Genomic DNA, 26,585 nt, shown 5'->3' with positions numbered 1-26,585 from the left:
TTATTAAAAAAAACTATTAGGCTATATAGGCTATTTGAACTTAATAAGATGTTCACTTGATTATACGAGAACTTAAAACCCCTGTCTCTATGATCATTTCCTTTCCGTTTTACTCGACGGCACACATGACTCACCTTATTATAACGGAGGGTCTAAACTCTCTTCCTAATTGTTTTGCCATGTTTCCTGTATCACACAAAGTCCTCAGTCCTCTGCCAGAGCAGATCAGCTAACACATGCTGCCATTTCAGCCTCGTCCAGTCACAAGTGTTGCCAGGATATGGCTGCAATACGTGTCAAATGCTCTGCTATTTACAAGGGAGGTGAACATGATTTTGCAGAGGATGCTGATTAACCTGTCATCATATTAAATATGTACCCTCTTAAAGGCCTCTTAAATTCCATGAAGAGTTTATACTCTCCTATCAGTGTGTAGTATTAGAATGAGAAAGAATTATCTTGAAGGAAAAGACTCTTTATCATTATAGAAATGTAGTAGAAAAAAGTAGATGCATTGTGATGTACTCTAATATCTAACTCTCATGCCTACAGCCACTAGAGGCAGTAATTACCTTTAATTTTGTAACCATACAAGAGTATGAATTTGGGTGACGAGCCACAACAATATTTCTGTCGCAGTTTAAGAGGCTGTGTGAGATGTGGGGTTAAGTTTGAAGATTTTCAGTATTTTCAAAAGAAAAGATGAAAATTTAGTGCTATTTTCTCTCTGGTATGTCGTTTGACATTTATAGCCAAGTGAGGACAGCTTAAGAGTGCATACTTTCCATAAAAACGTATTATTTCACCATTGAGTAAGATGCATTTGTTCTGGTTGGTAACAAAAAGGCTGAAGGCTTGCTCTCCAGCACCATTAGCACTGTTACTTGCAGGGAAAACTGACATTTTTCTTACACTGCAAGTAAAATATTTACATACCGCTAAAACCTGAAAACAGAAGGGAAATACACGAGAAATCTGTCTTTAATAGCAAAAGGTAATTTCAAGGAACTAAAGAGTTAGTGCATTATACATCTGGTCTGCTGCTGAAGGATTAAACATCTATAACAGCTCTCCATAAAATGTACGATGTGTATATATAAGATGTTCAGTAGTGTCAGTTTTGAATGTTTTGTGTCAGTCATTCCTGAGAAGCTTAAGGTAAAGATGACATCTAGTACAACCAACTGCCTGATGCAAGCATCCTATATTTGGTGTATAATTGATGGAAGTGTCATGGTTAAACAATGAAGCATCCCTGTAAAATGTAAATTAAACTGCAGAATGCATGAGAAGACAAGATTACACTGACCCTCATATAACTGTCAGAGTGGTGGCTGCACAACACATCTCAGAAATTGAATTTTTCTGTAAATTAATCAGAGTCTCAGGCACTGTAATCTCTGTGCGGAGAGTAGTTAAAAGGAATAAACAACTCTATGACTGACCGGCTGGGAAAAGGGAATCAGGACGCTATTGGATCCCAAAGTGTGGAAATTTGTATTTAAGGATTAAAGGACATCAGGGAGGACTGCACATCCAATTAAATTAAACTAGAGATTGTTGGTCTTGCAGCTTTTGTTACTAACCTCAAGTAATAAAAGCTGCAATAATCAAATATGCTCAGTCAGCAACAAAAAGACTGGGATTGACAAGAAATGAGCATTGGTGGGGTGAGGCCACAGGGAGCTGAAAGTAACTGGCCCATCATATCTCTCTAATAGCATCCAGCTGCATAGTTATTGATAAATTACAGGCATGAGCCAGTCAGAACTGCAGAGGTATTGTTTTTGTGTACACATGTTTAAGATAAACTATCTAGAATTTCAGAAATGGCGCGGTTGAATTTTAAGAGGCTCCAATCTTGTGTACATATTACTTGGAGGCATTGTTGGACTACGAGCCAGGAAGAAAACATAAAAGGTGTTTTCTCTCCTCTCCATTGTATTGTACCAGTGCCCGAGGCTTCCATTCTGCCCGTCTGTTGAGCATATGGTGTTTATTCCACCAATTTTAGTACAACAAATCAGTTTGGTCTCAACTGAAAATATGTTCAGTTCTAACAGATCCGCCCTTATATGGAAGGGGAAAGCAATCCAGAAACTCATCTTGTTTAATAAATTGTCCAATTAACAGACTATCTGTGTGAAAATAACAAGGCATGTGTGCATGATAGGTTTTCAAGTAGAAAGGAAAAAAAATCTGTCAAAGAACATGATGGCAGAGTGACTGAATCAGAGACATTTTGACGTGGCACAAAGCAGGTGTAGGTGACATACTTGATTAAAGCTGAAGTCCACACAGCTGCTTCAGTTTCAGGATATATTGCGCATGCTGTCTCACTGTCACACTGTCCGGGTTCACAGGGACACTTAAATGCAACAGAGAAATTCAAATTATTAGTAATACCTGTGCTTTTCCAACTATGACAAGTTAAGTATTTGGCCACAGCTAACATCACCATGCTAATATGCTCACAATGCAAAAAAATTCATGTAAATTTGCATAATATTAACCATATTCACCATCTTAATTTAATGTATTAGCATGCTATCATTGTTCTGGTTTTGCAATCCTAGCATAGTTAAGAAAGCCACTAGCTGCTGAGGCTAAATTGCTGCTAATACAAAGTTCTAAATAACTATTAATATACTGCTCTGTATTCTGTTTTTATTTGTACTCTTATGTACTCTGTCTGTTTAAAACATTAAAGACAATGTCATACTCCCTGTACGGACTGACGGTTTTCTTGTTACTGTCAAATTAGCATGCTAGCACTAGCCCAAGCTAGTAGCTAGCCAGTAAGCTATACTAGCTTTCCCCCCCTCATAATTCCTTTGGTCTAACTCTTGTTTCTCCTACTTCATCTTTCTCTAGCTTTCTGTATCACCAGTACTGTTTTCACAGTTTCATAATTACCTTCATTTTAGACTTCAAAGGCCAACTGCTGTCTTCAACCTTCACACCTACATTTGCAGGCATAGTGAGGGCAAGAATACCTGTCCTCAGTTTGTCAAGATACAGATATTTTACTTGTTTTTTGACACTCATTCAAAAATAAATCTCCAACATTTCAGGACAAACAGGCATGTATGCCAGTCTAGATAACTGGCAGTTCTCTCTTTCTGCTTAATATCTTTCAATTTTTTGAAAAATTTGTATTCAAATAACAATAGATACCAAACTGAAGTAAAGCCAAGGTAATGCACACATCAAGAGACCACAACATCATGAAACCAGAATGGCCAAGGCCCCTGCTTGCATTTCAAAAGGTGTTTTGATGGAAGTGGTATTAAACTGCTTTATATCAAAGGCTGAAGTAATGAGATGGACGAAGATCCCGCAGGTCATATGAAGAGACTGCAGCAATAAATTAAGTAAAAGCGTCTTTATTTGTGTTGTGCTTGCGTGTGTGCTGCTGCCTGTGTGTGACTACTGTGTTGCAGTAGTATTAAAGCTATGCTTTCTGTGAAATTAGTCCTTCAGAGTGTGCAAATAAAAAAAGTGATTACATTCACAAACAAAGCATCAATTACAGCTGGCATAAATTTAAAGCCTGAGCAAGCAGGAAAATATTACAGCATCTCCCATGATGTGAATCCACTTGCTAACAAAGTATTCATCACTGTCATCATAATTAGCCTCAGTGGTCCAAACTTAAAGCATTTCTGAGGTCAGGTATGATAAAGGATGAAATAGCATCGGTTTCAACTGAATCAATACCTGCTTGGAATATATATACAAATTAAATCTAAGTAATTTAATATCAGTAACAGCTAAGATGCATCTTATTCGTAAAAGTCTTGTTTGTGTTTTTTAAGGCTTGCTGCAAGACAGAGGAGCTTCAGAGCGCAGTCATCTTACACAATCCTTTAGCGCCATCTAGTGATTTATCCGTTATGGCTTTTTTAGGAAACAACACAGTGGGCACAAATCAAATTTTGTGATGTAATATTATGCTTGTATTATCCCTCAAAGCTCCGTGCATGTTTCTTACTTTATAAAATGTCACCAGGATAATCCACTCAGTATCAATGCTGCTTCCCAGGGAGTCCTGGACACATTACTAATAACACAATAATTCAATCAAATCATATCAAAGAGTTGGTACAGCCTGTGGATCAAGTGTGTGTTTTATCTTGAACATGCTTTTGATAGGAGTCCTATTTCAAAGCACATTCTTCACATGGATGGATGGAAGAGTTAACTAAGAAAAAACTTAATTTCATTTTCTCACTTGTTCATCAGTCAGTCATGCTGAATCAGTAAATTCATTATCACTCTGGATGAACTGTATGTTTACATGTCTTGGTGGATTTAGCTATGGGTGTATAGAGAGTGGGAGTATGCACTGTGGACAGGTGGAGGTAGAGCACCACTGGTGACCAAACAGACCAGCCTCAACAACTAGTTAGAGCCCTGTGCAGTTTATATTTGCATGCACATGCCCAAAAACACCATTTGACAAATTAGAAAAATGCAGTTGCACAATAAATGTTACAACTATGTATTTTTGTATTGAATTCAGTGTCTTGCGATGAAGCTCTTCTCTGCTTAATCCATGAAACAGAGCACCACCAGTGTGATACGATCTCTTCTTTCACTTGACTGACTCAATCACTGAATTTAACTGTACAGAAGTTTAGAAATCGCAGGTCCTGTGAAATATCGTCAGTCCCTGTAGCAGCACGGTACACTCCTTCATTCCAGACCACTTTCATCAGTGTCAGGCAAACTATTTTTCAGTTTTTACATATTTATGAACACCTCTGCAGGAAGATGAAATGTGCTTATAGAAAACCAATAGAAAGCACAGATCTCTATAGGGAAGTGAAAAAAAGATTTTTCCTGCAGTAGAAAAGAACATTTAAATAAAGTAGAAGGAAGGTTTTGGAAATACTGGGGAAAAAATGCCAAAACATATACAGAAGTTTCTATTCAGTGGTGGAAAGTTCTACAGTATATTTTCCTCAAATACTTGTAGTACTTGAGTATTTCCATTCCATTCCAGCAGAAAATATCTTATTTTTTACCCCACTGCAGTTATTTAAGACTTTCAGCTCCTCGTTACTTTACAGAAAATGTACACATAAAATTTGATTGACTGACAGTACTTGTCAGCATGTCTGATAGCCTTACTAAAGTTGAACCCCAGGTTTTCTACAGAAGTCTAAAGCGTTTCCTGGTATCATCCCCTTAAATAGATGCCTCTTGAGGAGAGTTGTAGAACCTGGTTTTCAGCATTGTAAAGCCCTGAATGTTCAGACCATTCATTAAACACTACAAGGTGAGGGTAAAAGTGCAAAATCGAGCTTAACAGATCACAAAAATATGTCACAAGCGCACAGGATCGAATCCGTGTTTTCATTATTGCAGCCGTGACGTTACGCCTTTACGTCTTACGTCAGACGTCCGCATAAATTGTAAACACTCTTCCTGCTCCAGCAGCAGCATCATCAGTAATAGTTAGCCAGCTGGCGAGTCAGCTAACATGGAGTGCCAGCGTTTAATATTTCACCCGCAAAACGTTTCCAGTCGTGGCTGTATAAGTTAATGCTGTTAATAATCCATGCAGATATCAGGTGATGTCCTAAATCTTTTTCGGGGCTTTACAAGACCGCATCGAGTTACTGTCATAAAGTTTGTGGTCGAGCTAGTTTCGGCTAGCTAACTCTCAGACGTCTAAAGTCTGCTTCTTCTGCAAAGACGCCACATTATTTCCGCTGGTTTATTGTTTATGCTCAAAGCTCGCAGTGCTCTGCGCTAAAATGGTGCTTTCCTTGGTGAGCCTTTGCGCCAGGGAGGTGGTGAGTGACCACAGCTCGTCCCCCTGCTGGCTGAGGTGGGTGCCCAGGGAGCTGTACAGACCGCTGCTGGAGGCCGCGTTCAGCAGCTGCAGACCGCTGGCTGTGGGCGAACTCGTGCAGAGGTGGCCTGAACGCACCCTCCGTGTTGGCGGACGGAGGAAACAAGGACAACCTGCGCCAAATCGACTCTGCATTCAGGCTCTGTTACTTGCAGTTGTCAGAGGACTGTCGGACCAAAGGTAAGCAGTTTCTAGAAAGTGGATCTGTTCTTGTTTAACAGTATTGTTCCTATGAGTAACATTTAAGACCAGTTCCTCTTTCCTAGGTGCGCCCTGCAGGTTTTGGATCTCTGTGGACTCCAGGGAGATGAAGGAGGGCTGGGAGACCCCATGGGAGGGTGGTCTCTGACTGTAGCTCTCTGCACCATGGCTGTTCAGGCCAGAGCTGCAGCTCAGAGGGCCCAGAGGAGAGAAGGAGAGCGGGAGAGGAAAAGGTTCTCAGCCCTGGAGAGAGAGAAGGATGTGAAGAGAGAGAGGGGGCCGTGGAAGAGGGGAAAGGAGCCAAACGGACATGAAGCAAGCACAGACAAAGAGTTGGAACTGAAAGACAGAGGGAGGACGGGCTCATGTGGGATTCTGGGTGAAAAGGAGCTGATTAAAGGTGTCAGGAGGAGGATGGAGATGGAGAGGAAAAGAGAAACTGCAGTGACAGGTTTCGGAGGCAGCAGAAAGGAGGCAGAAGAGAGAGATGTAAATAGTGATGTGTTGGTGCATGTGAGAGCTGATCTTTTTGTAAATGCTCGTTCATTGGAGCGTTTTCGTGTGGCTCTGAGCACATTGGGACCCCTCAAGCTTCAGTGCAGATACCTGCGCGTGGAAGAGATTTCGGTGTCTAGTATCAGGACCCTGCTAGACCTCCTGCCCTGCCAGGGTCTTCTAGGCATTGATATTCGCTACAGCAGCCTTGGGGTGGCCGGTTTGGCGGAGCTGTTGCCTCTGCTCTCCTCCTTCCCTGCATTGAACTCTCTTCGCCTGCACTACTGTAACTTGGATTTTCGTAGAGACCGCCCCGGCCAGGAGGAGACACTGAGGGACTTGTCTCTGGGTCTGGCAAAGCTTCAAGAGCTGCGACGCCTCAGTCTCACTGCTCTGCGCCTGCCTGGACAGCTTCGTGTGCTGCTGAGGTATGACCTGATCTGATGGGAATTTCTCACCATTTTTTGACATCTTATACAGCCCTGATTCCAAAAAGGTTGTGATGCTGTGAAAAACATAAATAAAACAGAATGTGATGATTTGCAAATCTTTTTTGACATACACTCAACTGAAAACACTACAAAGACAATATGTTTGACCTCATCAGCTTCATTGATTTTTGTAAATATATGCTTATGCTGAATTTGATGACCCCAGTATTTATGAGACAGAACAGAAACAATTCAAGCTCTACCATGAATATTTGAATAATACTTTTTTTTTTTGTCCTTCCTCCTTTTGTCACAGCTCTTTGCCTCAGCCTCTGCAGATACTGGAGCTGCCATATTTGAGCCTGAGCCCAGCTGACCTTGCTTATCTGTCCTGCAGCCATCATGCCTCCACGCTGCAGCAGCTGGATCTAAGTGAGAACCATCTGGACGAAAACACCCTGCCCTCCATCCGCCGCCTCATCTCCCAGGCTTCCAGCACCCTGCAGCATCTCTCTCTAAGTGGCTGCGGTCTGACCGATGGCCTGCTGGGACTCTTGCTGCCCTCGCTGGGAGGCTGCTGGGCCCTCAAGAGCCTGGCTTTGTCCCTGAACCCACTCTCTATGGCTGGCCTCATGGACCTGGTGAGGATGGCTGTGAGAATGCCCTCCCTCCGTCACTTACTGTACCCCAACCCCCTGGAGGACTACCAGCCGGGCCTTCCTGACCTGCCATCCAGCGCTCAGCTCTTAGACTGGCCGCTGGATGAAACCACAGACATCAACACGACCAGCAGCCAGCTCAACAGAGTGCTGATGGAAAGCGGACGCTCTGACCTCTTTCTGACATGCGACCTGCTCAATTATGATAAAGACTTGGTGGACTAGAGCAGAGGTGAAGGGTAGGACACAGGTGCTTTTTAGTTTGCTCACCGACACATACCCGAGCAATGTAGATACACCTGACAATCACAGCATCACCTTCCTGATGGGCTAGTATTCAGTTATGTTTTTTAATCTTTCTTTTATCACCATCTGTCTTGTGTTCAGGCTGAATTATTCATTTATGCTTTATGTTAAATACAAAGTAGCAAGACACTCAGTACAATGCAGACCTCCATCAAGGCACAAACATCTCCTTTTTTAATGAGAATTTTATGGGGTAAATGTCAGGCGTGATGATGGGGTGAGGAAGAAGTCCTCGTGTCACCAAATCAACAGGTCTGTTATTGTATCATCAGGGGATTGATCAGAAGACTTACATGACATACGGAGGAGATAGTAACAAGCCATGCTTCAGTAAAATGGTGCTATCCTACTTTAATAAGTTCACTTGTTGACTATGAATTAAAGTGTCACTGCTGGTTTTGTACCAAAAATAAGTGCTTTGTAAATTATAAACTGTCCGCTGGCTGAGTATTACAGGCTGTCTGCACTCGTGCCTTTACAGCTGTCACCATTCAGACACAGCGTCTGATCAGCTGTTACACGTACGACTGGTCACAACCAAGCTTGACAAGTTTCCCTTTAGACCGTCCTTTCCAAACACTACATCCTTCAATGCAAATTGAATTTAGCTGCAGAATATTTAGGGTTATTTTAAATGCATACCAGTGAACTGAGCGGGGGTGGAAGTGTTCAAGTAAAAAAATCTGTTTTGCCTTTCAGATAAACTTATTTAAAAAAAAGCCCCGCTCCTGTAACGCAGTGAAACTTCTCAGCTGGCTCGGATGCAGTGCAGCTGTCAGTCAGTCTTGGAAAGTGGAAAAGACAAAACACAGCTAGATGATCCGCCAGCATCGTTCCGGTCTGCTGTACGGGGGCTTTACAGATTGACGACAGGGAAAAAAAAGTGATGGATAAAGCGGACTGTGTGCAAACACTGTGCAATGTGTGTGGTTTACGCTGGCAGCAAAACTCCAATATGATGAAATATTTACGAAGACATCATCCCAGCGTGCCTGTTGATAAAACCCGATCTGCACAGAGCCACAGTCCTGAAACGAACGAACCAAACGGGGAATTTTATCAACTGTTCCACCCCGAGAGCTCTACTGAGTTTTTTTTCTGCTTTATTCACCCGCTCATTTATTTTATCTTTGTTCCGTTCTAATTTATAAATCTGTCAAATTGTATTTCCTGAATATCTGTCCATGATTACACGTTTTTGTATTCATTCAACTTGTATATCCAATCAAAAAGTATCATTATCAGGAAAAGACTGTACCAATCAGCCTTGTACCACATGAATGCATTAACAAGTCACAGAATAAACCAGTCATAAAGCGAAGTTTTAAGAGTCCTTTCACTGTCAAACATGTGAACATATTTCAAGCTAATATTTGTTAGATGACTCGTCAGGTGTTAATGACTGAGCGGCATCATCTGTAGTAGTTGACATATGACTGCTGTTGAATGAAGTAGCGGCGAGGTGAGACCTTCACCCAGTCCTCGTCTGTGTAGGTGTGAAAGGGGCGAAGAGTTACCCGAGATAACGGCAAAGAGATGAAATTGGGAAAGTGTGTGAGGCAGGGACGGCGTCTCAGCGGAGGCAATGTTAAACCTGCAGGACAGGAATGCAATAGATGTTATAAACCATTAGACTTCTACGAGCACAGCTGCATGTAATCACACCCTAAACCCAATCAAGTCTTTGCTGAAGTATGGTGAAATCTTACCTGGGGGCCTGGATACCCTTGCCATGCTGTGCGTCTCTCCTAGACGAAGGATTGGTTGAGAGCTACTACACAAACAGACAACTGGGTTACATTAAAAACTGTAGTGGAGAAGAATCTACCATAAGCACGTGATTTTTACCTACCAGTCATAAAGGGGCAAAAGCACTGTGTTTTTGCGATCAGCGGGTGCAACACATCGCCTCATTCTGCACTCCTCTTTTTGGACGGAGCAGAAATAATTCAGCACATCCACCACGCTGAAGGTCGGCGGCTTCCACTTTGCTGTACTCCTGAGGTACAGATACCTGCCATGTCTCTGGAGGCATGGGAAGAGAGACAGAAAGCAGTTAATCACTTACAGTAGCAGGCCAAAACCAGCCACGCCATGCCAGTCAACAACACTATGACAAGCTCTCATGAACTCCTATTTAGAGGAGTTAAGGTCACGGTAAAGGACATCAGAAGGAATGATTCACAGAAGGAGAGCCTCTCAGTTTTCAAACACCTGTTCTGTCCTTTTGTCACACTCAAAAATACTCCATGGATGGTGATAATGATCGTGAAAGATGTCTCATTTTTTTCCATCGTAAAACAAAAATTTATGGTCGACAGATTAACATTTAAATGAAACACGTCTGTTACTTTGTATCTGGAGATCCATAACTCCAGCCAACAATCTGCTCTGTCATGGAGGCTTTTCCAGATGTCAGACGGGTCCTGCAGCTCTGAGTCCCAGCTCTCCAGCTCCGGCCACAACCACTGCTCAGCCTCTTTTATCCCTAACATAGTCAGCATGCGCAGCACTGTTTCACTATTGACGGGACAATAACATCATACAAACTTTCAGTCATTTCAGATTTCAGAGGATTCTTAAATTAAACATGCAATAACATTTGTTGTTGCGACTGTGAACTCTGACATATCATCACCTACTAAGGCGATATGGAGGATGTTTACGCATACAGTTGTTTATTTATACATCTGTCAGTTAGAGAGGTACAGTCCTCTTCCTGTCCACCTGATGAATATAACTCGAGCATCGCTGTCTGTTAGCTCTGTTTCCACCAACTCTTGAAGGAACTATCTGTCTTTTTAGCTGCTAAATGCTCCACTATGTTCACCAGCTAGTCGCTCACTAGCTCACATTGTTTTCATTTCGGTTATATACCCTTTGAAGATCAAGATGCTTGTATTGTCATTAATTGGGATTTTAAGATCGACTGACTCACCAGAGACCCAGTTTTTTAAAAGCCAGAAGAGCAAGAAGCATTTTCAAAAGGTCATAGCCAGCAGGTTTAAGACCGACCAACAGATTCAGCATTTCAACAAGCACAGTCCGCTCCACAGGTGACTGAAATACACACAGGAAAAACAATTAGACATGTCTACCTCTTAAAATTCATGCTAACAAAGTCGATCCCGGACATACAGTACCATGTGAGGTCTCACAAGTCTGGGCACCAAGTCAATGAGGCAGTGGTGAAGCTTGTCTGCATCCTGTAGGAGTCCCTGGGTGTGCAGAGCCTGCAGGGCAGCGAGGATCTTAATCTTCAACGGAGCACTGCAGGTGTTAAGACAGCCCAGCAGCTCCAAGGAGAAGTCCTCTGGAGACAGGGAGCTCGGGATACACTGCACGCAAGCACACGTTCATCAAGACCCCAACTTGGACCAACTCCACCACTGTGCATGATTGGCTGGTGAATGGATATACAGTATGTGTTTGGCACAGGCTACCTTTCTATCAGGATACAGGTCTTTAAACCAGCCTGCATCTGCAAACTGTCTGAGGAACGACGGCACCTTAGGGGTGGGTTCCCGCCGTGGGAGTGGTGTTGGGGTCCTTGAATGGTGAGGAGGTGGAGTAGGAGTTTGGGGTTTGGGTTGCTCTATTGGAGAAATTATCTGTGGAGGCTACAGGGACAAGTGAAGATTTACACAAATGAGAGCTGCTCTTTTATGTGTTCTGCTGTGAGATGAAGACATTACACGCTCTCACCTCTTCATCTGTCTCCACGATGTCGGGTTTCTTCGGTATGGCAGCAGGCAATGGTTTGACTTTCATCAGGGTCTTTGGTTTAGAGATTATTAAAGGAGCCTTTTTCTCCTGCTTTTAGAGAAACAGATCAAAACCTTGCTTCCAGACATGTTTGCATACTATTATACATTTCTGCAACTTAAGTCCAGAATGACTGAGAATAAGTTTGCACTTATCATGTCAGCATTTTTTACCTCCTTTCTCTCCACATTCATGGGAATGTTTAGTTTAGATCCAGGGTGGATGCCCTCTTTTAAGGTAGGAAGGTTACAGGGCTTGTAGTCATACGGTTCAGGATAAAGTGAAAGTTTATCTGGATCAAAGGTGTCCTCCAAATCAACCTGATAACACAGCATGAGGCTATTAATGGTGTAGTTCTCTTAGCGTAATGAAAATGTGCAAAATATTGAAATAAAACACCTGATTTGTGAAAGTTTCAGGAAAAATATTATCACAATTGAAAAGAAGCAGGCAAACTAAGTGACGGGAGATTTAGAAACCTTAATATTGGGGGGCAGCCTATATATTATCTTCATGTAGCGATCAAAAGCCTCTTTCTTGGTTTCCTTTGTACTGGGAGGCTTTGCTTTGTTGCATTGTACTGAGTCTTGTAGCAGTGCAGCTAGGTCTTTGTTTGAGGTCAATAATCCCTCAAACTCCTGGAAAAAGACAGATGGAAAGGATATTCAAGGTATTTGAACGGATTTTTCAGAGTGCCATTGACATGTCTTAAAATCTATCAGTTCACACTCACCCTCTGTTTCCACATGTCTTCAGTTGCTGGAAATTCCTCTTCCTCATTTCTGTCAACACTTGCATTCCTGTTTGTACCATTATTGTTCACTCACAGCTTATTAAGTCAACGTTTTGGATTATTCTTAATATGTAACACGAATAAATCTTACTTTCTTTTGTTGTACTTTTCTGTATTCTGCATTATGGGCAAGTCAGGGACGGGCTCAGGGCAATAAGTGGAGAGGAGCTGTGAAAATAGAACAGGATTAAAGGCACGTTTTGTTTACATTTTATCCCCCACAAGCCCATCAGGCACACTGCAAGCTGAATAGTTACCATTTGTTGGTAGTTGTTTGGCAGGAACTTTGTGCAGTCGATCCTATACAGATCCCCTCTGAGGCCAAGAAACAGTTCCCCTCCAAACCCACCGTAAGCCAGACACTCAGGCACAGCATTCAGCTGTAGCATCCTGGAGGAGTCACGGATACATTAAGATAAGTAAAGTAACACATATCACTAAATTATCAGTCACGAGTCCAACCTGATCAGGTGATTCTCCTCATTCCAGATACACACTGTCCCATCTAGACTGCTGGAAACAAACACCTCCAGATCAGGACACACACACAATCCTGCAACAAAACTGAGCCAGTCACTCACACATACATAACATAAATGCAGCACCATCCAGAACAGATAATCGATTCATCAGGGACACAAAATTTCATGCTGCTTTTTTAAAACTGTTTCAGTGACCTGCGAAGCGGTCTAAATGTCCTTCCTTGGGTGGATAACTGGTTTGGCTCTGGTTGAGTAGGTGAAAGTACATCAGGCTGTAGGCGCCATTGTTGGGCCCTTGAAAGGTCAGGGCCAGCTGGGGCCCCAGTGCTGCCATGTAGACTAGAGGCTGGTTACAGCGCAGGCTCAGCTGCTGGCTGAGACACTCCTGGGTGTAGGGGGATACTCTCCACACCACTACTGTCATGTCCTCACCTTAGGAATGAGGGAAAAGTTGTAATGTAAACACTGACAAGCATTCAAAGGCAATAAAGTTACATTGGGAAATACCTGCAGAGAGCAGGTAGCTGTGCTCAGGGAACACCTGCATTGTGGTAACTCTCTGGCCATCATGTGCCGCCGTCCGGTACAAGACCTGCCCATCATCCATTTTCAGAACACTCACACAGCCTCCACTTTGGCCAAGAATGACAAAAAACCTGTGACCAGTTGCAAAAAAACCAAGCACCTTTAAGCTTTTATCTCAGGATGGCTAACAAAAGAATATGTTAAATAAAATACCCATAAGTATTTCCTTGAAGAAAATGTTCACAATTTTCTTTCGAGAAAATCCTTTGATTTCAAAGTGTTTACCCTTAGTTATGTATAAGTATTCTCTCCCTATTTTTCCCCATAGTGTATTTACCAGAAGCAGAAAAAAGGCCTACTTATTCTTGGCATCATCAAGAGCTGCTTTGTTCCTGTGACTGCATCCTCTTCTCTCCTGCAAACTCCTCCACTCCTCTAAAGCTCCCTGCGTGTCAGTCACATGACTGTAAAGAACCAGGCAGCAAGCCGGGCCAGGCATCAGCAGATTCTGGCCATCATTCTCTGTCATGTTGTCCCTGTGGTGCCAGGGTCCCTGGCCTCTCCTCTTCCACTCTTGCATCAAAGTGATTGGATTAGTGAGTGTGTTGGCTTGGAGCACCGTACCTGTCTCAGTCAGAGCAAACAGAATCTCTTTTTGCAGGCAGTAGTCAGCACACAAAATCCTCTGCTTTGCCTTGAAGGAAGTCAACACATCTCCTGTTCCTGCAGCCACAAGCATGATATCACTGTCCCCTCTGACACAGAGGACTCGTGTAGGGTAAGGAGCAGGGAAGGGGGGAACTAGGATTTGTCTCAATGGGCATCCTTTGTCCCCTTTGAATTTGCAGTGGAGGGTGTGCAAGGTTCTGATGGTCCATACGTCGACACCCTGGTGAGAGAAGGAGAAGAAAGTGTCTCCCTTTCCATTGCCTCCTATGCACAGTGGAGGGGTTTTCTGCTCTGTGTGGACACACTCAATCATGTGGCCCTCTTCCACGTTCCAGCAACAGATCGTACAATCCACAGAGGCTGATAACAGCATGCTTAATGCAGGGCAGTAGAACAATGAGTTCACCACACCTAGACACCAAGAAACAGATCATTTCAATCTTACGTCTATTCATAAAGACGGACAAAATGTGAATAGACTTTATGACTTTACCATTATGTCCTTCAAGAGCCACACGTAGTTCCCATTCTGGACCCCATATTCTAATGGAGAGCGCTTCAGATGCAATGATCAAACAGCCCAGTTGAGAGCAGTACACCATCGCAGTGATATTGCTGTAAAAAATAACTTGTTAATCTTCATGCTGAGAAACTCGACCCTCCACCAATCATATCACATGCTCCCATACACACCTTGAGCAGAGATCCCTCTTGTGCTCCAAAACCTTCCCGCAGTCGAGGTCAACCACTGTCACGACCCACCCATGCACAACAAAGGCTCTGTGGGGCCTGCCAGATTGTGGGGGAGCCAATGCCATTTCAGTGAATGTGCTGAACTGCAGTCCCTCCTGTATCTTCACCTTACACCTCATGAGCATCACCGACCACACACACACATTCCCTCTACCTGCAGTCACCACCTCTGTGGAGTGTTCTGCAGCTTGACAAACACGTATGTCCAGGGCATCGTCAGCAGCATCCAGGGGCTGTAACTCCCTGTCCAGGAGTGTGAAGACAGGCCCTGGGCCCCAACCAACCAGACAGCCACAGATCTTTGTGTTGGTCAGGCCCATGAAGGGGAGGCGTGCTAAGGGAGTGTGCTTGTGGCCGTCAGCTTTGTAGAGGCAAACTGTGTTGTCTGAATGGAGGCTAATAAATCCCGCAACAGCTTCAGAATAAATCATGAAACGCACGGGGCTGTCACATGAGAAATGCTGTTGAGGATGGAGACCATGAGTGAACACATGCTGCTTGCTCTTGGAGTTTTTTACCTAGAGTCAGACATAGAGAGAGCATATAAGGTGTGCGAGACCTCTGAAAGTGATCAAAGCAGGTGAGGATCATGTCAACATGGTCTACCTTGCCTGTAGCTTGCTTCACATCCTGCTTGAACAACTTCTGCTTTCCCAGTGTCCTCCCATTTGATGTCCCATTCAGAGGCCTTATGTTGGGACTGGAGCAGGCTGCTGTTGTTGCTGTCGTCTCCTCGCCTGGGGCCTCCATCTCCACTACTGTCTACACTGGACTGCTGCATCCACCAACCTTTTGCACTTTTGCAACAAAATTCTACTTTTTTTGCTGATGGCTATGTGACATTTACTTGTGTAGGACAGTCTAGAAAAACACAAACAAAATTAAACTTTGTAAGGTGTTCAAATAAGATTATCTAGTCTACTTTAAAAATGGTAAATAACAAAATGTAAAAGGCTATAATTACACACAATATCTTAAGTACCTTTACCTGTTAAAACAACGTTATGCTATTTGGTAATACAGTAAGAGACAGGAGGTACACTTATTATAAAGTGGACAAAACATGGTTTCAACACAAGTCATCATCATAAGACAACCAAACAACAAAAGTAACTCACATTTTAGCTGACGTGAACGTCACTCCATGAGCTAAACACTAGCTTAGCTAACCTCAGTTTTTTTTCGGTCTTCTGTAAAATTGAAGATTTATAACGTTGGGTATCACGCCAAAAGTTGGCTAAAGTAAGCTAATATTTGTGTTTACCTTCCACAAACTAGTATTTATATAGCCCGGTGCTACAATATGTCTTCAATCAATGCAACGTTACGTTAATTTAGCTAAAAATAATGAACAAAGCTAGCGGAAGTGTGCTAAAAGTTGGATCTCTCAGGTCCCAGGCACAGCGCGAGCAGCTCACTGTTGCCAGGCAACGGGTTACTTGGCTGCATCCATGGCTGCGGGTCGCACGAGTTCGACTGAAAGCAGCAAAAATGGCTTCTTATAAAACAGTGAAGACAAAGAGGTCACGTCCTAAAGTTCTTTGGGGTTAACCAGGTGCTTAAATAACACAACTACAGATATACTCAGTTTATTGTATAAAAATGATCTTGATCTTGTTAATACCATACAAATATTTCACATTAATCAAAGAGTAGAAATATTTACATCAGCAAACATTTACATGACATATTTCTTACAATGTATTTAGAGAGGATACTGGGGGATCTTTGGTATTCGGCCACATTCTTCTCATAGCTATGTTAATGTAAAATTTTCTAGCCATGTGCCATCAGTTTAAGAGGAAAACATAGATCAGATTGAAATATGCCATACACTGTACAATGTGACTGTGACAAACAGATTTAAAAATAGATCTTTATGCTCTTGTGGAGTTGCAGCAAATCTTCCGAATGAGCACAAACACATCAGTCTAAATGCAGCCATATCAGACGCAGCGTTTCAGAAGGCTTCATTGATCATACTCTCCAGCTTCTCCTCTTCAGCAGTAACGAGCACAGTGAAATCTCTTGTGAAATATTGCATTTCTATGGTTCCTGATTCGTGCGCCAGTGCTATTCCGGAATATATGTTCTGTTGTCCCGCGTCTCCAAACACAGCCATGGCAGTCACCCTGAGGAGAGAGCAGAGCATGTGCACCACAAATCAATACAAAAATCAAAAATTCCTCAGAAAAACATCATCACTCATGTCTGGGTGATTCTACCTATCAGAATCCATCCTTTCAGTGACCACAGGCTCTGTGTCATTTTTCAGCAGGTCCCATATGTGGAGGTTAGAGGCTGCGTCGAGGACACAGAAGACTGCTGGTCTGGTTTGAGCCCACTGCAGTGAGACCACTGGTTCACCAGCTGTACCGTTCTTCCACTCTGCCACAGGCTGCTCATGGCTGACTGCATGCAGCCTGATGCTGCCGTCCCCACAGCCCACCTGGAATAAGTGGAAAAAGGTTTCAGTGTACATTATGCAGTATATTTATGTTTACGTTTTTATCAATGAGATGGTCTTGAATGTTGGTCTGTGTTGAACATTGCACTCTCACCAAGAACAAATGTTGCATGAAGGGAGAAAAGTGGATTGAGCTGACATCAATGGGTCGAACTCTCTCCTCCTGAAACCTGTAAAACTTCGGCGGAGCCTTCAAACCGTGACTTGTTCCATGATTGACCACACCCTAGACAGAAATCACATTAATACACTGCCACGAAATGACCAAAGCTGTTACTGAGGTGGAAATAATTTCTGAATATCTTCACGGGGTCAATTTGAAAGGGCATCACGGTGCAGCAGACAAGATTATGCTCACCATATTGGTGCCAATAAAGAAATGATTGGAGTCTGTTGGAAGGAATTTTAAATGAAGTGTCTGCAACGGCCCCATTTTCACTGCATCTCGCGGTGATGCCCTGAGAGCCAGACAGCCCAAGAGAGGGAGAAAAGTGCCGAAGCAGAGGTGAAAGGTTACAACATTCCCAGCCAAAAACAAACCGTGCAACGGTGGAACACGACACTGCTGCACATTCACACTGCACATACATGACCATAGATATGCTCCCATCAGACGTGGAGGTGACACAAACAACAGCCCGCAGTACATAACAAACAAGATCGTATGACCGCGACTGAGCAGCTGCGTTCCACTGGGCAAAAACATTGTGTGGTATTTTGAGCCCAGCGGCTGGCAGTGACAGATGATCATCATTACTATTTATCAATCTCACCTCTCAGCAGTGAGGAGGGAGGCGCTGTGAAGCAACTTTACTTTGCCCCCAGGCCTGAGTCCTGCAAGAGAGATGGAGAGAGAGGCTGAAGCTGCTACCACACATGTGAGAAAGCTGAGGAAGTTCATGGAAAGAGAGGGAGCGCTCTGAAACATGACTGCCTTACCTAGATCTGTTGGAGAGCCAGACTCGTTGGCTTTTGGGAGTTCCACTACCACCTAAAGGACACAGGGAGGAAGTCATGAAAGTCCGTCATGGTAAAACTTGGTTGTTTGTGTAGAGCTGTGGTTTTCTAGTCGCCCTGTCCACAGGTTTTCACCACAGGACGTACAGACAGCTATCACTGGATGTCTCTAGCACTGAAAACATGATGATTTCCAAGCAAGTTCTGGAGTTATAAGGAGGCATCTTTTTTCTATGATTTACAAGACGATTTATCAAGGTCATTTATTTGAAACAGACATCAGAGATAAGATGTCCTCGGGAAGTCTGAGTCCCGCTGCGTCTGAAAATATCTGTATCAGGTCTGTGTGTTTAGATTCAATTGTGGCAATCAGTGATTAAAGGTTTTTAAAGTACCTTCATTTGCCCCCATGAGCTGTGCGATAATAGTAATTACAATAACTTACTTCCTGCTGCTTTCACAACATTGGCATGCACATGTCACTTTCACCTCACACAGTATCTTCACCTCACGTTTCTCCCACTGCGTCCCCTGCCTTACCTCCTCTGTGGCCCCCCAGGGGAAGCATGCCACAGTTTGAAAACCCCTGGTGTCAAGAGAAAGTATGTACTACACTGTATGTACTACTTTGTTGCCCAACCTACCCAGAAATTTAAAACCCCGCTTTCATCCAGAGAAGCCAGCTGGAATGACAATCCTGACGACTCTGGATTGTGAAACAGAATAACAATTTAATATAAAACCGACTGTGAATGACAAAAACATAGAGCACATTCATAAAATGACACACAGGATCCCGATCAGTGGGTTTTCCATTCCATACCTTCCTCAGACGCTAAAAGGGGGACCTCTGGCCTCAGCCCTCCTGCTACAGTGGAGGGGACAACTTCCACAGACGTCACAGATGAGAAATGGCCGGCACTGGACATCACTGCATCTTTGTTGACAAGGTGATAGAAGAGAGGCTATCAGCACACACTGAATCAGAGCTCCTGTTATGTAAGAAAACAGCCTCTGAACCTTAAGTGAGAGAGGCAGCAGGGGCCGTGCTGAATCACCATAGACTGTAAATAAAGATGTTTGTCGCTTAGTGCCTGCTGACATTCATTTTCTTGGGACTGCAGAGCACGGAGTGAAATACGAAACTACAAAGATGACCGAGTGAAAGATCAGGGGGCTTTAAATTCTCAAAATAAAGCAGGGAGGGGGGGTGTTGGTCCCCAGCCACGATCCCAGACCTCTGTCCTTATGTAAAATTCATACCACACACACCATCAATTACTTTTAAAAATTGTTAGTCTTTGATTGATTCATCCATCCAGTCATTTTCTCCTGCGTGTCCAGGTCATGTTTAAAGACAAATTAATAGTCTTAATAGGACTTCTTGTTATATGCTGCTGGCAAGTGCTGACAAAAATGTGATATAAATCTCATAAATAAATGCACATGGAAAGAAATTCTAGGTCTTATCATTCCTCCTGGTTTTCATTGATGTTTTTTTCCTTATACAAAGATTAAATTTGAGTCATAGTGAAACACAGAAGAAAATGGTTACCCATCATCTGTCACATACCAGTGGAGAAGGTGGGCTGTCGGAAAGTCCACTCATCCTCCCCTATCTTCAGGCGGTAATGGTTACGAGCGTGCTCCCTCAGGTCCCACAGCACCACAGAGCCGACTGACGTGCCTGCAAACACCAGTGTGGCCTTTCCAGGGCTGAAGCAACAACACTGCACCTGCAGCAGTGAGCATGAAGAAGGTCACTGGTGTGAAGTGAAGCTGTCTCCTACATCACAAACATGTCAATCTCAAGTTCTGAAGTCTCTTGACTGTCTTGAAAGTAAGTTTAGATATTTATGTTTATTTTACTTATTGTTAATTCTCAGAACTACCTTTGCTATAATTAAAAAGGGAACTTGAAAATGTCACCTCAGATTCATAGACAAGGACTTTTTGAGGCCTGGACGGCTCCCAGATGTTCCAGATGCAGATGATGGTGCAGCTGTCCAGACGCACAGCACTGGGCTTAGTTGTCGGGCTGTGGACTGAAATCATGGTGTGCCTCTGCACCTGAGAGAAGTGCACCAGGCTGATGCTGCGACCTGCAATTGATCAAACATGGTATGATCCATGGGAAGAACTACCCAAGCAGCACAATCACAACTGCTATGGACCACAAAGTACAAAAAAACAGCTGATGAAATACACGCTTACCATAAAGAAAAGGCAACTTAGTGTTGAGCTGTAAACATCCATCGCTGAAAGACAGCGTGTCTGTTTGAGACCTCAGCTTCCTGCGGGATTTTCTCTCAGCTCGATCCTCTTCCAGCAGGACCACCATCACCTGGATTCAGTCACACAAGACAACAGGCGTTTGTTGTTTGATGCAGGAAGTCAACAACTGCTCCATTTTTAAAACCGTGCGCGAGGAAAAAGCGAACCTGTGAGGCTGAGCGCAGAAACGCTGTCAGACGCTGTGAATCAAAGTTCGCTTCCCTGATGGATTTGTCTCGTGCTTCATGAGCGAGGTTCGGATCTGTCACAACAAAAACCTCGTCGTTAAACATGCAAACTCTGAGGTGATCGGAGAAAACTCTTGGCTGTTCCTTACCACCACAGGCCCCACTGTGCTCTGGAGGATGCTGTGTCCACTTCTGACACACCTCTGTCTCCTCTGTCTGGACGTCTCTATCTGCATTGTCCTCATTACACTGAACGTAAGCCTGACAGGGACGAAATTTTCACACATTATTCAGACACAATATTTCCCTTTTCTCTCTTATAATTTGGCTGCAGGTATCTGTGTAAACCAAATGAGGCAACAGAAGGAAATACAGACCTGCTTTGTGTTTGCAGTTCCAAAGTTTCTGATGTACATGTCATATTCATTCACAGGTGGGAGATCCAAAAGGGAGAACGTCATTGAGAAATCCAGATCGATTAAACGAAGAAGCTCTGTGCTGCGTTTCCTGTAGCCAGACAAAATACACATCGAAGGCACATTAAAAAGTGCTCGAAAACCATGAAACATTTTACATGAATCTGTTTATTGCAAGTTAACTTACTTCTGTTTTGTGGCAACTTTCTTGCTGACTTCACGCTGCTTTGCAGCCACAAAGTCGATAAACTTCCCACGCTGGGAGGCTCTGCTCTGGGCTTTCTCAGATCCTATTAGCAGAGCAGCAAAGATGCATTATGTCTCGTACAATTCTGCACAAAATATGCTTCAGCTCAGACATCCAGGTACACTGTAACATGCAATGACACCAAGTGCATATATGTTGGGTAAAATTAACTTTACCCCTGGACCATCTCGGCCCATCTTCCTCCTCTCTGCTTGTGATTTGTCTGGACTGAGCTGTTCCGACTCTCTCGTTCTCTTCATCCATGGCTCTCTGAATCGCTTCAATTTCCTTTCTCCTTTGTGCTGTAAGTTCCTCCCTCTCTTCACCCACCTCTGGATGCTGTGACTCCTCGTCTTCACCTTCGTTTGCACTCTCGTCCATCTCCTCAAAATCCTCCTCATAATCCTTCGAGCAGAGAAACGTATTAAGAGCTATAAAGGGTGATTATTTATTATTATTTTTTTATTTATTATTTATTTATCTATTGCTTATTACATTCAATATGTTTAATGCAAAATATATATGAGAACAAACTTAAACTGGATGCAGTAATGAAAAGCTATGAATACTCACCACTTTCTTAGAACGTTAATCGATAACAGCATGCAAAAGTAACACAAAAATACGTAAATGAATGTTAAAAAACTAAAATTTTATCACGATGAGGATTTGATGCTACAGTATGCGACCAAGTATGCTGTATTATTACCTCAAAGTCATCCTCATATTCCTGGTCAGCCAGATCTCCATCATTGGCAACCTGCAGCCATGACATGAAAACATGAAAAAGAAAATATCTTACATATTTAAATAAGTGTTCAGAAACTCTTTGGGACGGTGCAGCATGACAGTGAAACTGAAGATGAATATAATGTATAAGAAAAGGAGTGCAGTGCATGCAGTGCAGACAGCAGATGGCTCCCAAGACCAAGATCATCAGTTCAAGCTTATTTTTTCCCACATAACCAGCTGCACTGAGAGCTGAAATATGGTTTGCTTTCATGCCAGAAAAGGAAATGTAGCTGTGAGATAAAACTGTAGCTGGTATGGTATTATAATATTTATGTTCAGCCCGTTATTGGTGGGAATGAGAAATCACCAGATTAAAAACAAAAAGAAATCCAGACATGCACAAAGTAACACAGCATCTTACAGGCTCCTCTGTGTCTCCTACACCTGCCACACTAGCTGTCCAGTGCTCAGATACTTTTGTTACATCCTGGATCGCAAAAATGACACATGGGGAAAAAAAGGCAAACGCTCCATTAGGAAGGAGAAAATAGAAGGATCTATAGGTGACAGTATACAGGCAACATGCATGCATACAAACCTCAGTCTTAGTCTCACGCCTGTGACTGTTGTCAGAGGCTGATTTCTTGGAGCTGGTTCGCTCTCTGTGATGATTTCTTTGTGGGTCCTCCTCATCTCTGTGCCTTCTCTCCTTGTGTGCGTCCCGTTCTGCTCGCTCTCTGTCACCACGGTGATGCCTGACCTCTTCACCTGACCCCTTTAAGTCTCGATGCCCCCTGGATTCACTGTCATGCCTCCGCTTTTCATCCTGGAGAGCAGCAAAATCCAAATAACACGATGTAGCTGAAGGATTTTGACACAAAGTTACAAGTCACAGCGCTGAAAGTGAAATGCTCTACATATGTGACATTTAGGCACAATGTTGATGAATCACTCAAACTGCAAAAAACTGATGGACAACTGCACATTCTTACATGATCTCCTCTCTCTTTGTGCCTCCTCTCTCTCTCCTCTTTATGTCGTCTATGTTCATCTCTGTGCTCTGAAATCACAAAGTTCCGCATGTTGAACCCACATATGAATAACATGTCAAGCTAAGTGGACACTCTGAAGTGGCCTTACCTCTTTCCTCCTTCAGTTCCGAATGCTTTCTGTCTCCGTGTCTCTCTCGCCTTTCTTTGTCATTCCTCTTGTCTTCATGTTCATCTCGGCGTCGCTCTCTCTCTTCATGCCGATCTCTCCTCTCTCTTTCATGCTTTTCTATCCGATCTCTGTCTCCGCTGTCCTCGTGTCTCCTTCTCTCCCTCTCAGTCCTGTGCTCTCTGTCTCGTTCTTCTCTCCTTTTTTCCTTGTCTCTCTCTTCCCTCCTTTTATCCCTGTCCTCCTCGTTGTGCCTCTCTCTATACCTTTCCCTCTCTTTCTCCTTGTCTCTGTGTCTTTCCTTGTCCCTCTCCCTTTCATGCTTCTCCTCTCTATCTCGCCTCCTCTCTCTCTTCTCCCTGTTATCATCACCATACCCCTTTTCATCTACCAACTTGTCTCTTTCCCTTCTCTTTTCCCTGTCCCTCTCATCTCTTTTATCCCTTTCCTTATCGCCTCTCCGATCCCGTGAGCCCTCTTTCCGTTGATCTGCATATCTGTTTTTCTCATCTTCATCTCTTCTCTCTCTTGTAGTCTCCCTTTCCCTCTGCTTGTCTCCCTCTCGTCTATACTCCTTCTCCAGGTCTCTGCGGCGCCTATCTAGGGACCCTCCACCACGGTGCTTTCTCTCGTCGCCATGTCCTTCCTCCTAAAAAATGAGTAAATAAAACCATTTACATAATTTGGATGGAATTTCGTCCATTGATATAAATCCAGCTTGAACCACCGCCACTTGCAATACTTCCCCACACTCTCTGAAACTTACCCTGATGTGTCTTCTCAGGTCAGCTGGTCTCCATGTGTCTTCCTTGGTGATTTTCTACATATACAGATTATTTATGTTCACTAGATGATCATGTCAAAGCTCATTCAAAGACAATATAAACAAATGTTAACATCGGACCAAATATATGCCACCCAATCCATCAAAAACACGTTCATGTCTTAAGATAACTAACGTAACTACCGCGGCGGACATAACGTTATCCATTGAAAATATGTTGCCCAGCTTTAGTCTGCATACGGTGAGGTCAAAGATGAAGCCATTACCTTGTCGCTTTGCATGTTCTCATCTGTGTATTTATTTCTGAAGTCTCTCAATCGCCGAAAACTCGCTCATTTTTTGTAATGACGCCGCCATGATGGTAAATCTCTAGTGCGCAGCCGCAGTTAGTTGAAACCAAGGAGACGCGTCACTTTAACTTGACAACAGGCTTATGAATCAATAACAGAACACTCCCTGGAATCAACAACCAGTCGCCATGGCAACACTTAACGAATTCACCGTCAAATCTGTATTTTTAGCAAAACGTATGAAACGTTTCAAGTTTGCGCAAACGATTATTATTATTCGGCAGTAGTCCCACCGGTTGCTGCGAAGTGAGCTTCAGTTCATTTTCGATGATCGCTGTGAAACTCTTGTGTTGATCGATTTCTCTGTGCTCGTCATTCCACAGCAGTTCCTATTTTAACGGCTCTGCCATTCCATAGCTAGTTAGCTAGGTAGAAAGATACGTATTTACTTGAAATATAAGCACTAACGTATGCTTGCTTTCTTCTCTTTAATTTAAGAATAGCTAATGGACTTGACGTTGCCGAGGTTTTACCACAGCTGATAATTACAGGCTGTGACTACCGCGAGTGAGCACCAGATGGCGGTATTTAACCTTTTTAGCTAGGCTACAGGCACCACTGGGAGCTCACAGTGCATGATCCCTGTGTGTTTTGGGAAATTATCATTTCAAACCTGTGAAGAGACAGAGCGAGTGGAGCTGTGGACCGGACTGGGTCAGCTGGTCAATTTAACAAGGAAATGCACGCTGAAGCTTTTAATCGTTTCGGAAATTAAAGTGGTCAATGCCAACGATTCCTCCGAGGGCAATGGGCTGGTGTGCAGTTGAGCCAACGTGAGAACAGGGTCCCCAAAGGAACCGCTTCGGTCCGCTCGCACATGGGAACCGTGTCTCCCAACTTGATCCGCATTTTATCAGTTTGAAGACGGACATGTCTAGAGACAGCATGACAGATGTAAGAAGAGCCCACTCCCACAATGCGAGCCCTGCTTCAATTAAGGAGAATGGACACGCCGTACCGAGCCCCGCTCAGCCCAACTTTCCCCATCCCTCAGCGGGGAACATACCCGACGACACCCCGGTGTCCTCGACCAGCGAGCTGACCCAGACCTGGGTTCACCTCGCAAAAACGTTTGTTCTCATTTTCCCCATTTACGCATTGGGCTATTTTGAGTTCAGCTTCAGCTGGCTCTTGATCGGACTCGTTATTTTTTTCTGGTGGAGGAGAAACACAGGAGGGAAGCACAGCCGGCTGAGTCGAGCTCTCGCTTTCTTCGAGCAAGAGGAGAGAAGTGTCAAGCAGAATCTGACGACCTCTGATTTACCACCATGGGTAAGACTCTGTCAAATACAGTAGATGAATCAATGTCCACGGTCGCTTATCCAGGCTGAGCCGTTTCTCTGAAGACCGTGTGGTATTTTTGTGCTAAATATTTTGGAGTTTCCAGGAAAAACAATCAGCTGACAGGAGCATGAGTTGAGCTGTAAAGCTGTGATGGAGCAGCTGTTCCCCCAGCAGTGACATTAGACTGAGTCCCAGTCTAAATACAGCAGGGTACAATGGTAAACCAGACACCACGCTGGAAAGAAACATGCCCACAGGGTCTCTGTTATTTTGGGATTCAGGCTGCTGTCTCTCTTGCAGTGAACTCACCTTATTACAGCAACACTTGTTAGATTGTCAGATAACATCGGTGTTCTTGACTTTTCCATTCAGGGTTAACAGTTCAGTGCTGAGGGTTTTGAATCTCCTGAAACCTCCCCCAAGACCCTCAGCAGACCCAGTATGTAAACTGATGATAGCATAGGTTGCATTTAATCAAGTGGTACCCAACACAACCTAGATAATAACATAGCGATAGCAGGTATTATGTATATATGTATATATGCAAAGTTTAACTGCAGGATGTTTTTCCCAAAGATAAATATTTAATGTTTTGGAAGGCATGTGTTATGTGACTTTTCTCCAGCTCTAGTGCCTTTGAAAGAGGTCTGTAAAACACCCTGTAATCCATGTTTTTAACTGGTGCCTGGAGGGAGCTGGATTAAAGCATCAAGGGGAAACATGGCTTCTTTAGTAATTATATATTATTATAATTAATATATAATAATATTAATGCTCTTAGTTTCC

The 26,585-nt window shown here is 43.5% G+C and overlaps 4 protein-coding genes across 5 annotated transcripts in view; 2 read left to right on the top strand and 2 right to left on the bottom strand.

Annotated features, from left to right (window-relative positions):
• The first annotated feature begins 5,426 nt into the window (after positions 1 to 5,426).
• On the top strand, positions 5,427 to 9,273 carry LOC139347166 (leucine-rich repeat-containing protein 14). The gene is made up of 3 exons (XM_070986654.1): positions 5,427 to 6,043; positions 6,130 to 6,987; positions 7,307 to 9,273. The coding sequence occupies exons 1-3, from the start codon at positions 5,766 to 5,768 to the stop codon at positions 7,872 to 7,874; spliced, it is 1,704 nt and encodes a 567-aa protein (XP_070842755.1). The 5' UTR covers positions 5,427 to 5,765; the 3' UTR covers positions 7,875 to 9,273.
• On the bottom strand, positions 9,267 to 14,502 carry wdr97 (WD repeat domain 97). The gene is made up of 17 exons (XM_070986673.1): positions 13,880 to 14,502; positions 13,503 to 13,651; positions 13,191 to 13,427; positions 12,976 to 13,066; positions 12,771 to 12,903; positions 12,605 to 12,681; positions 12,454 to 12,502; positions 12,200 to 12,358; positions 11,894 to 12,040; positions 11,661 to 11,771; positions 11,399 to 11,575; positions 11,099 to 11,293; positions 10,894 to 11,015; positions 10,307 to 10,475; positions 9,808 to 9,980; positions 9,665 to 9,729; positions 9,267 to 9,549 (listed from the first exon to the last, which is right to left on the bottom strand). The coding sequence occupies exons 1-17, from the start codon at positions 14,500 to 14,502 to the stop codon at positions 9,368 to 9,370; spliced, it is 2,859 nt and encodes a 952-aa protein (XP_070842774.1). The 3' UTR covers positions 9,267 to 9,367.
• A 2,014-nt stretch (positions 14,503 to 16,516) lies between these two features.
• Positions 16,517 to 24,553, bottom strand: dync2i1 (dynein 2 intermediate chain 1). Its single transcript, XM_070986563.1, has 23 exons — positions 24,432 to 24,553; positions 24,148 to 24,201; positions 23,364 to 24,030; positions 23,216 to 23,283; positions 22,822 to 23,049; positions 22,645 to 22,710; positions 22,201 to 22,251; positions 21,668 to 21,896; positions 21,432 to 21,534; positions 21,206 to 21,335; positions 20,978 to 21,089; positions 20,808 to 20,902; positions 20,581 to 20,710; positions 20,296 to 20,468; positions 19,940 to 20,102; positions 19,190 to 19,303; positions 19,011 to 19,072; positions 18,349 to 18,400; positions 18,183 to 18,243; positions 17,768 to 17,867; positions 17,504 to 17,635; positions 17,168 to 17,391; positions 16,517 to 17,074 (listed from the first exon to the last, which is right to left on the bottom strand). The coding sequence occupies exons 1-23, from the start codon at positions 24,444 to 24,446 to the stop codon at positions 16,903 to 16,905; spliced, it is 3,201 nt and encodes a 1,066-aa protein (XP_070842664.1). The 5' UTR covers positions 24,447 to 24,553; the 3' UTR covers positions 16,517 to 16,902.
• A 567-nt stretch (positions 24,554 to 25,120) lies between these two features.
• The window catches only part of esyt2b (extended synaptotagmin-like protein 2b), a 30,420-nt gene continuing 28,955 nt past the window's right edge, over positions 25,121 to 26,585 (top strand). Inside the window, exon 1 of one of the 2 annotated variants that reach the window (XM_070986472.1) lies at positions 25,121 to 25,787. In XM_070986472.1, coding sequence (XP_070842573.1) covers positions 25,386 to 25,787 — 402 coding nt within the window. In that variant the 5' untranslated portion in view covers positions 25,121 to 25,385. The remainder of the gene's footprint in view (positions 25,788 to 26,585) is intronic. The other variant, XM_070986473.1, reaches the window with a different exon arrangement.

The sequence above is a fragment of the Chaetodon trifascialis genome, chromosome 18, assembly GCF_039877785.1.
Source record: "Chaetodon trifascialis isolate fChaTrf1 chromosome 18, fChaTrf1.hap1, whole genome shotgun sequence".
Classification (NCBI taxonomy): Eukaryota; Metazoa; Chordata; class Actinopteri; order Chaetodontiformes; family Chaetodontidae; genus Chaetodon; species Chaetodon trifascialis.
Note: the sequence above shows the minus strand (reverse complement) of the source record. Positions and strands in the feature narration are given on the sequence as shown.

What these genes read in the sequence shown, in the direction of transcription:
- LOC139347166 (XM_070986654.1), top strand. Translation starts at nt 5,766, where the DNA reads ATGGTGCTTTCCTTGGTGAGCCTTTGCGCCAGGGAGGTGGTGAGTGAC. An exon ending in AGAGGACTGTCGGACCAAAG is followed by an intron (nt 6,044 to 6,129) that starts GTAAGCAGTTTC and finishes CCTCTTTCCTAG; the next exon opens with GTGCGCCCTGCAGGTTTTGG. An exon ending in CAGCTTCGTGTGCTGCTGAG is followed by an intron (nt 6,988 to 7,306) that starts GTATGACCTGAT and finishes CTTTTGTCACAG; the next exon opens with CTCTTTGCCTCAGCCTCTGC.
- wdr97 (XM_070986673.1), bottom strand. Translation starts at nt 14,502, where the DNA reads ATGATTGAGTGTGTCCACACAGAGCAGAAAACCCCTCCACTGTGCATA. An exon ending in CAAACAACTACCAACAAATG is followed by an intron (nt 12,682 to 12,770) that starts GTAACTATTCAG and finishes CTATTTTCACAG; the next exon opens with CTCCTCTCCACTTATTGCCC. An exon ending in CTTTTGCCCCTTTATGACTG is followed by an intron (nt 9,730 to 9,807) that starts GTAGGTAAAAAT and finishes CTGTTTGTGTAG; the next exon opens with TAGCTCTCAACCAATCCTTC.
- dync2i1 (XM_070986563.1), bottom strand. An exon ending in GAACTGCAAACACAAAGCAG is followed by an intron (nt 21,090 to 21,205) that starts GTCTGTATTTCC and finishes CGTCCCTGTCAG; the next exon opens with GCTTACGTTCAGTGTAATGA. An exon ending in TCCTTGTCTATGAATCTGAG is followed by an intron (nt 20,103 to 20,295) that starts GTGACATTTTCA and finishes TCACTGCTGCAG; the next exon opens with GTGCAGTGTTGTTGCTTCAG.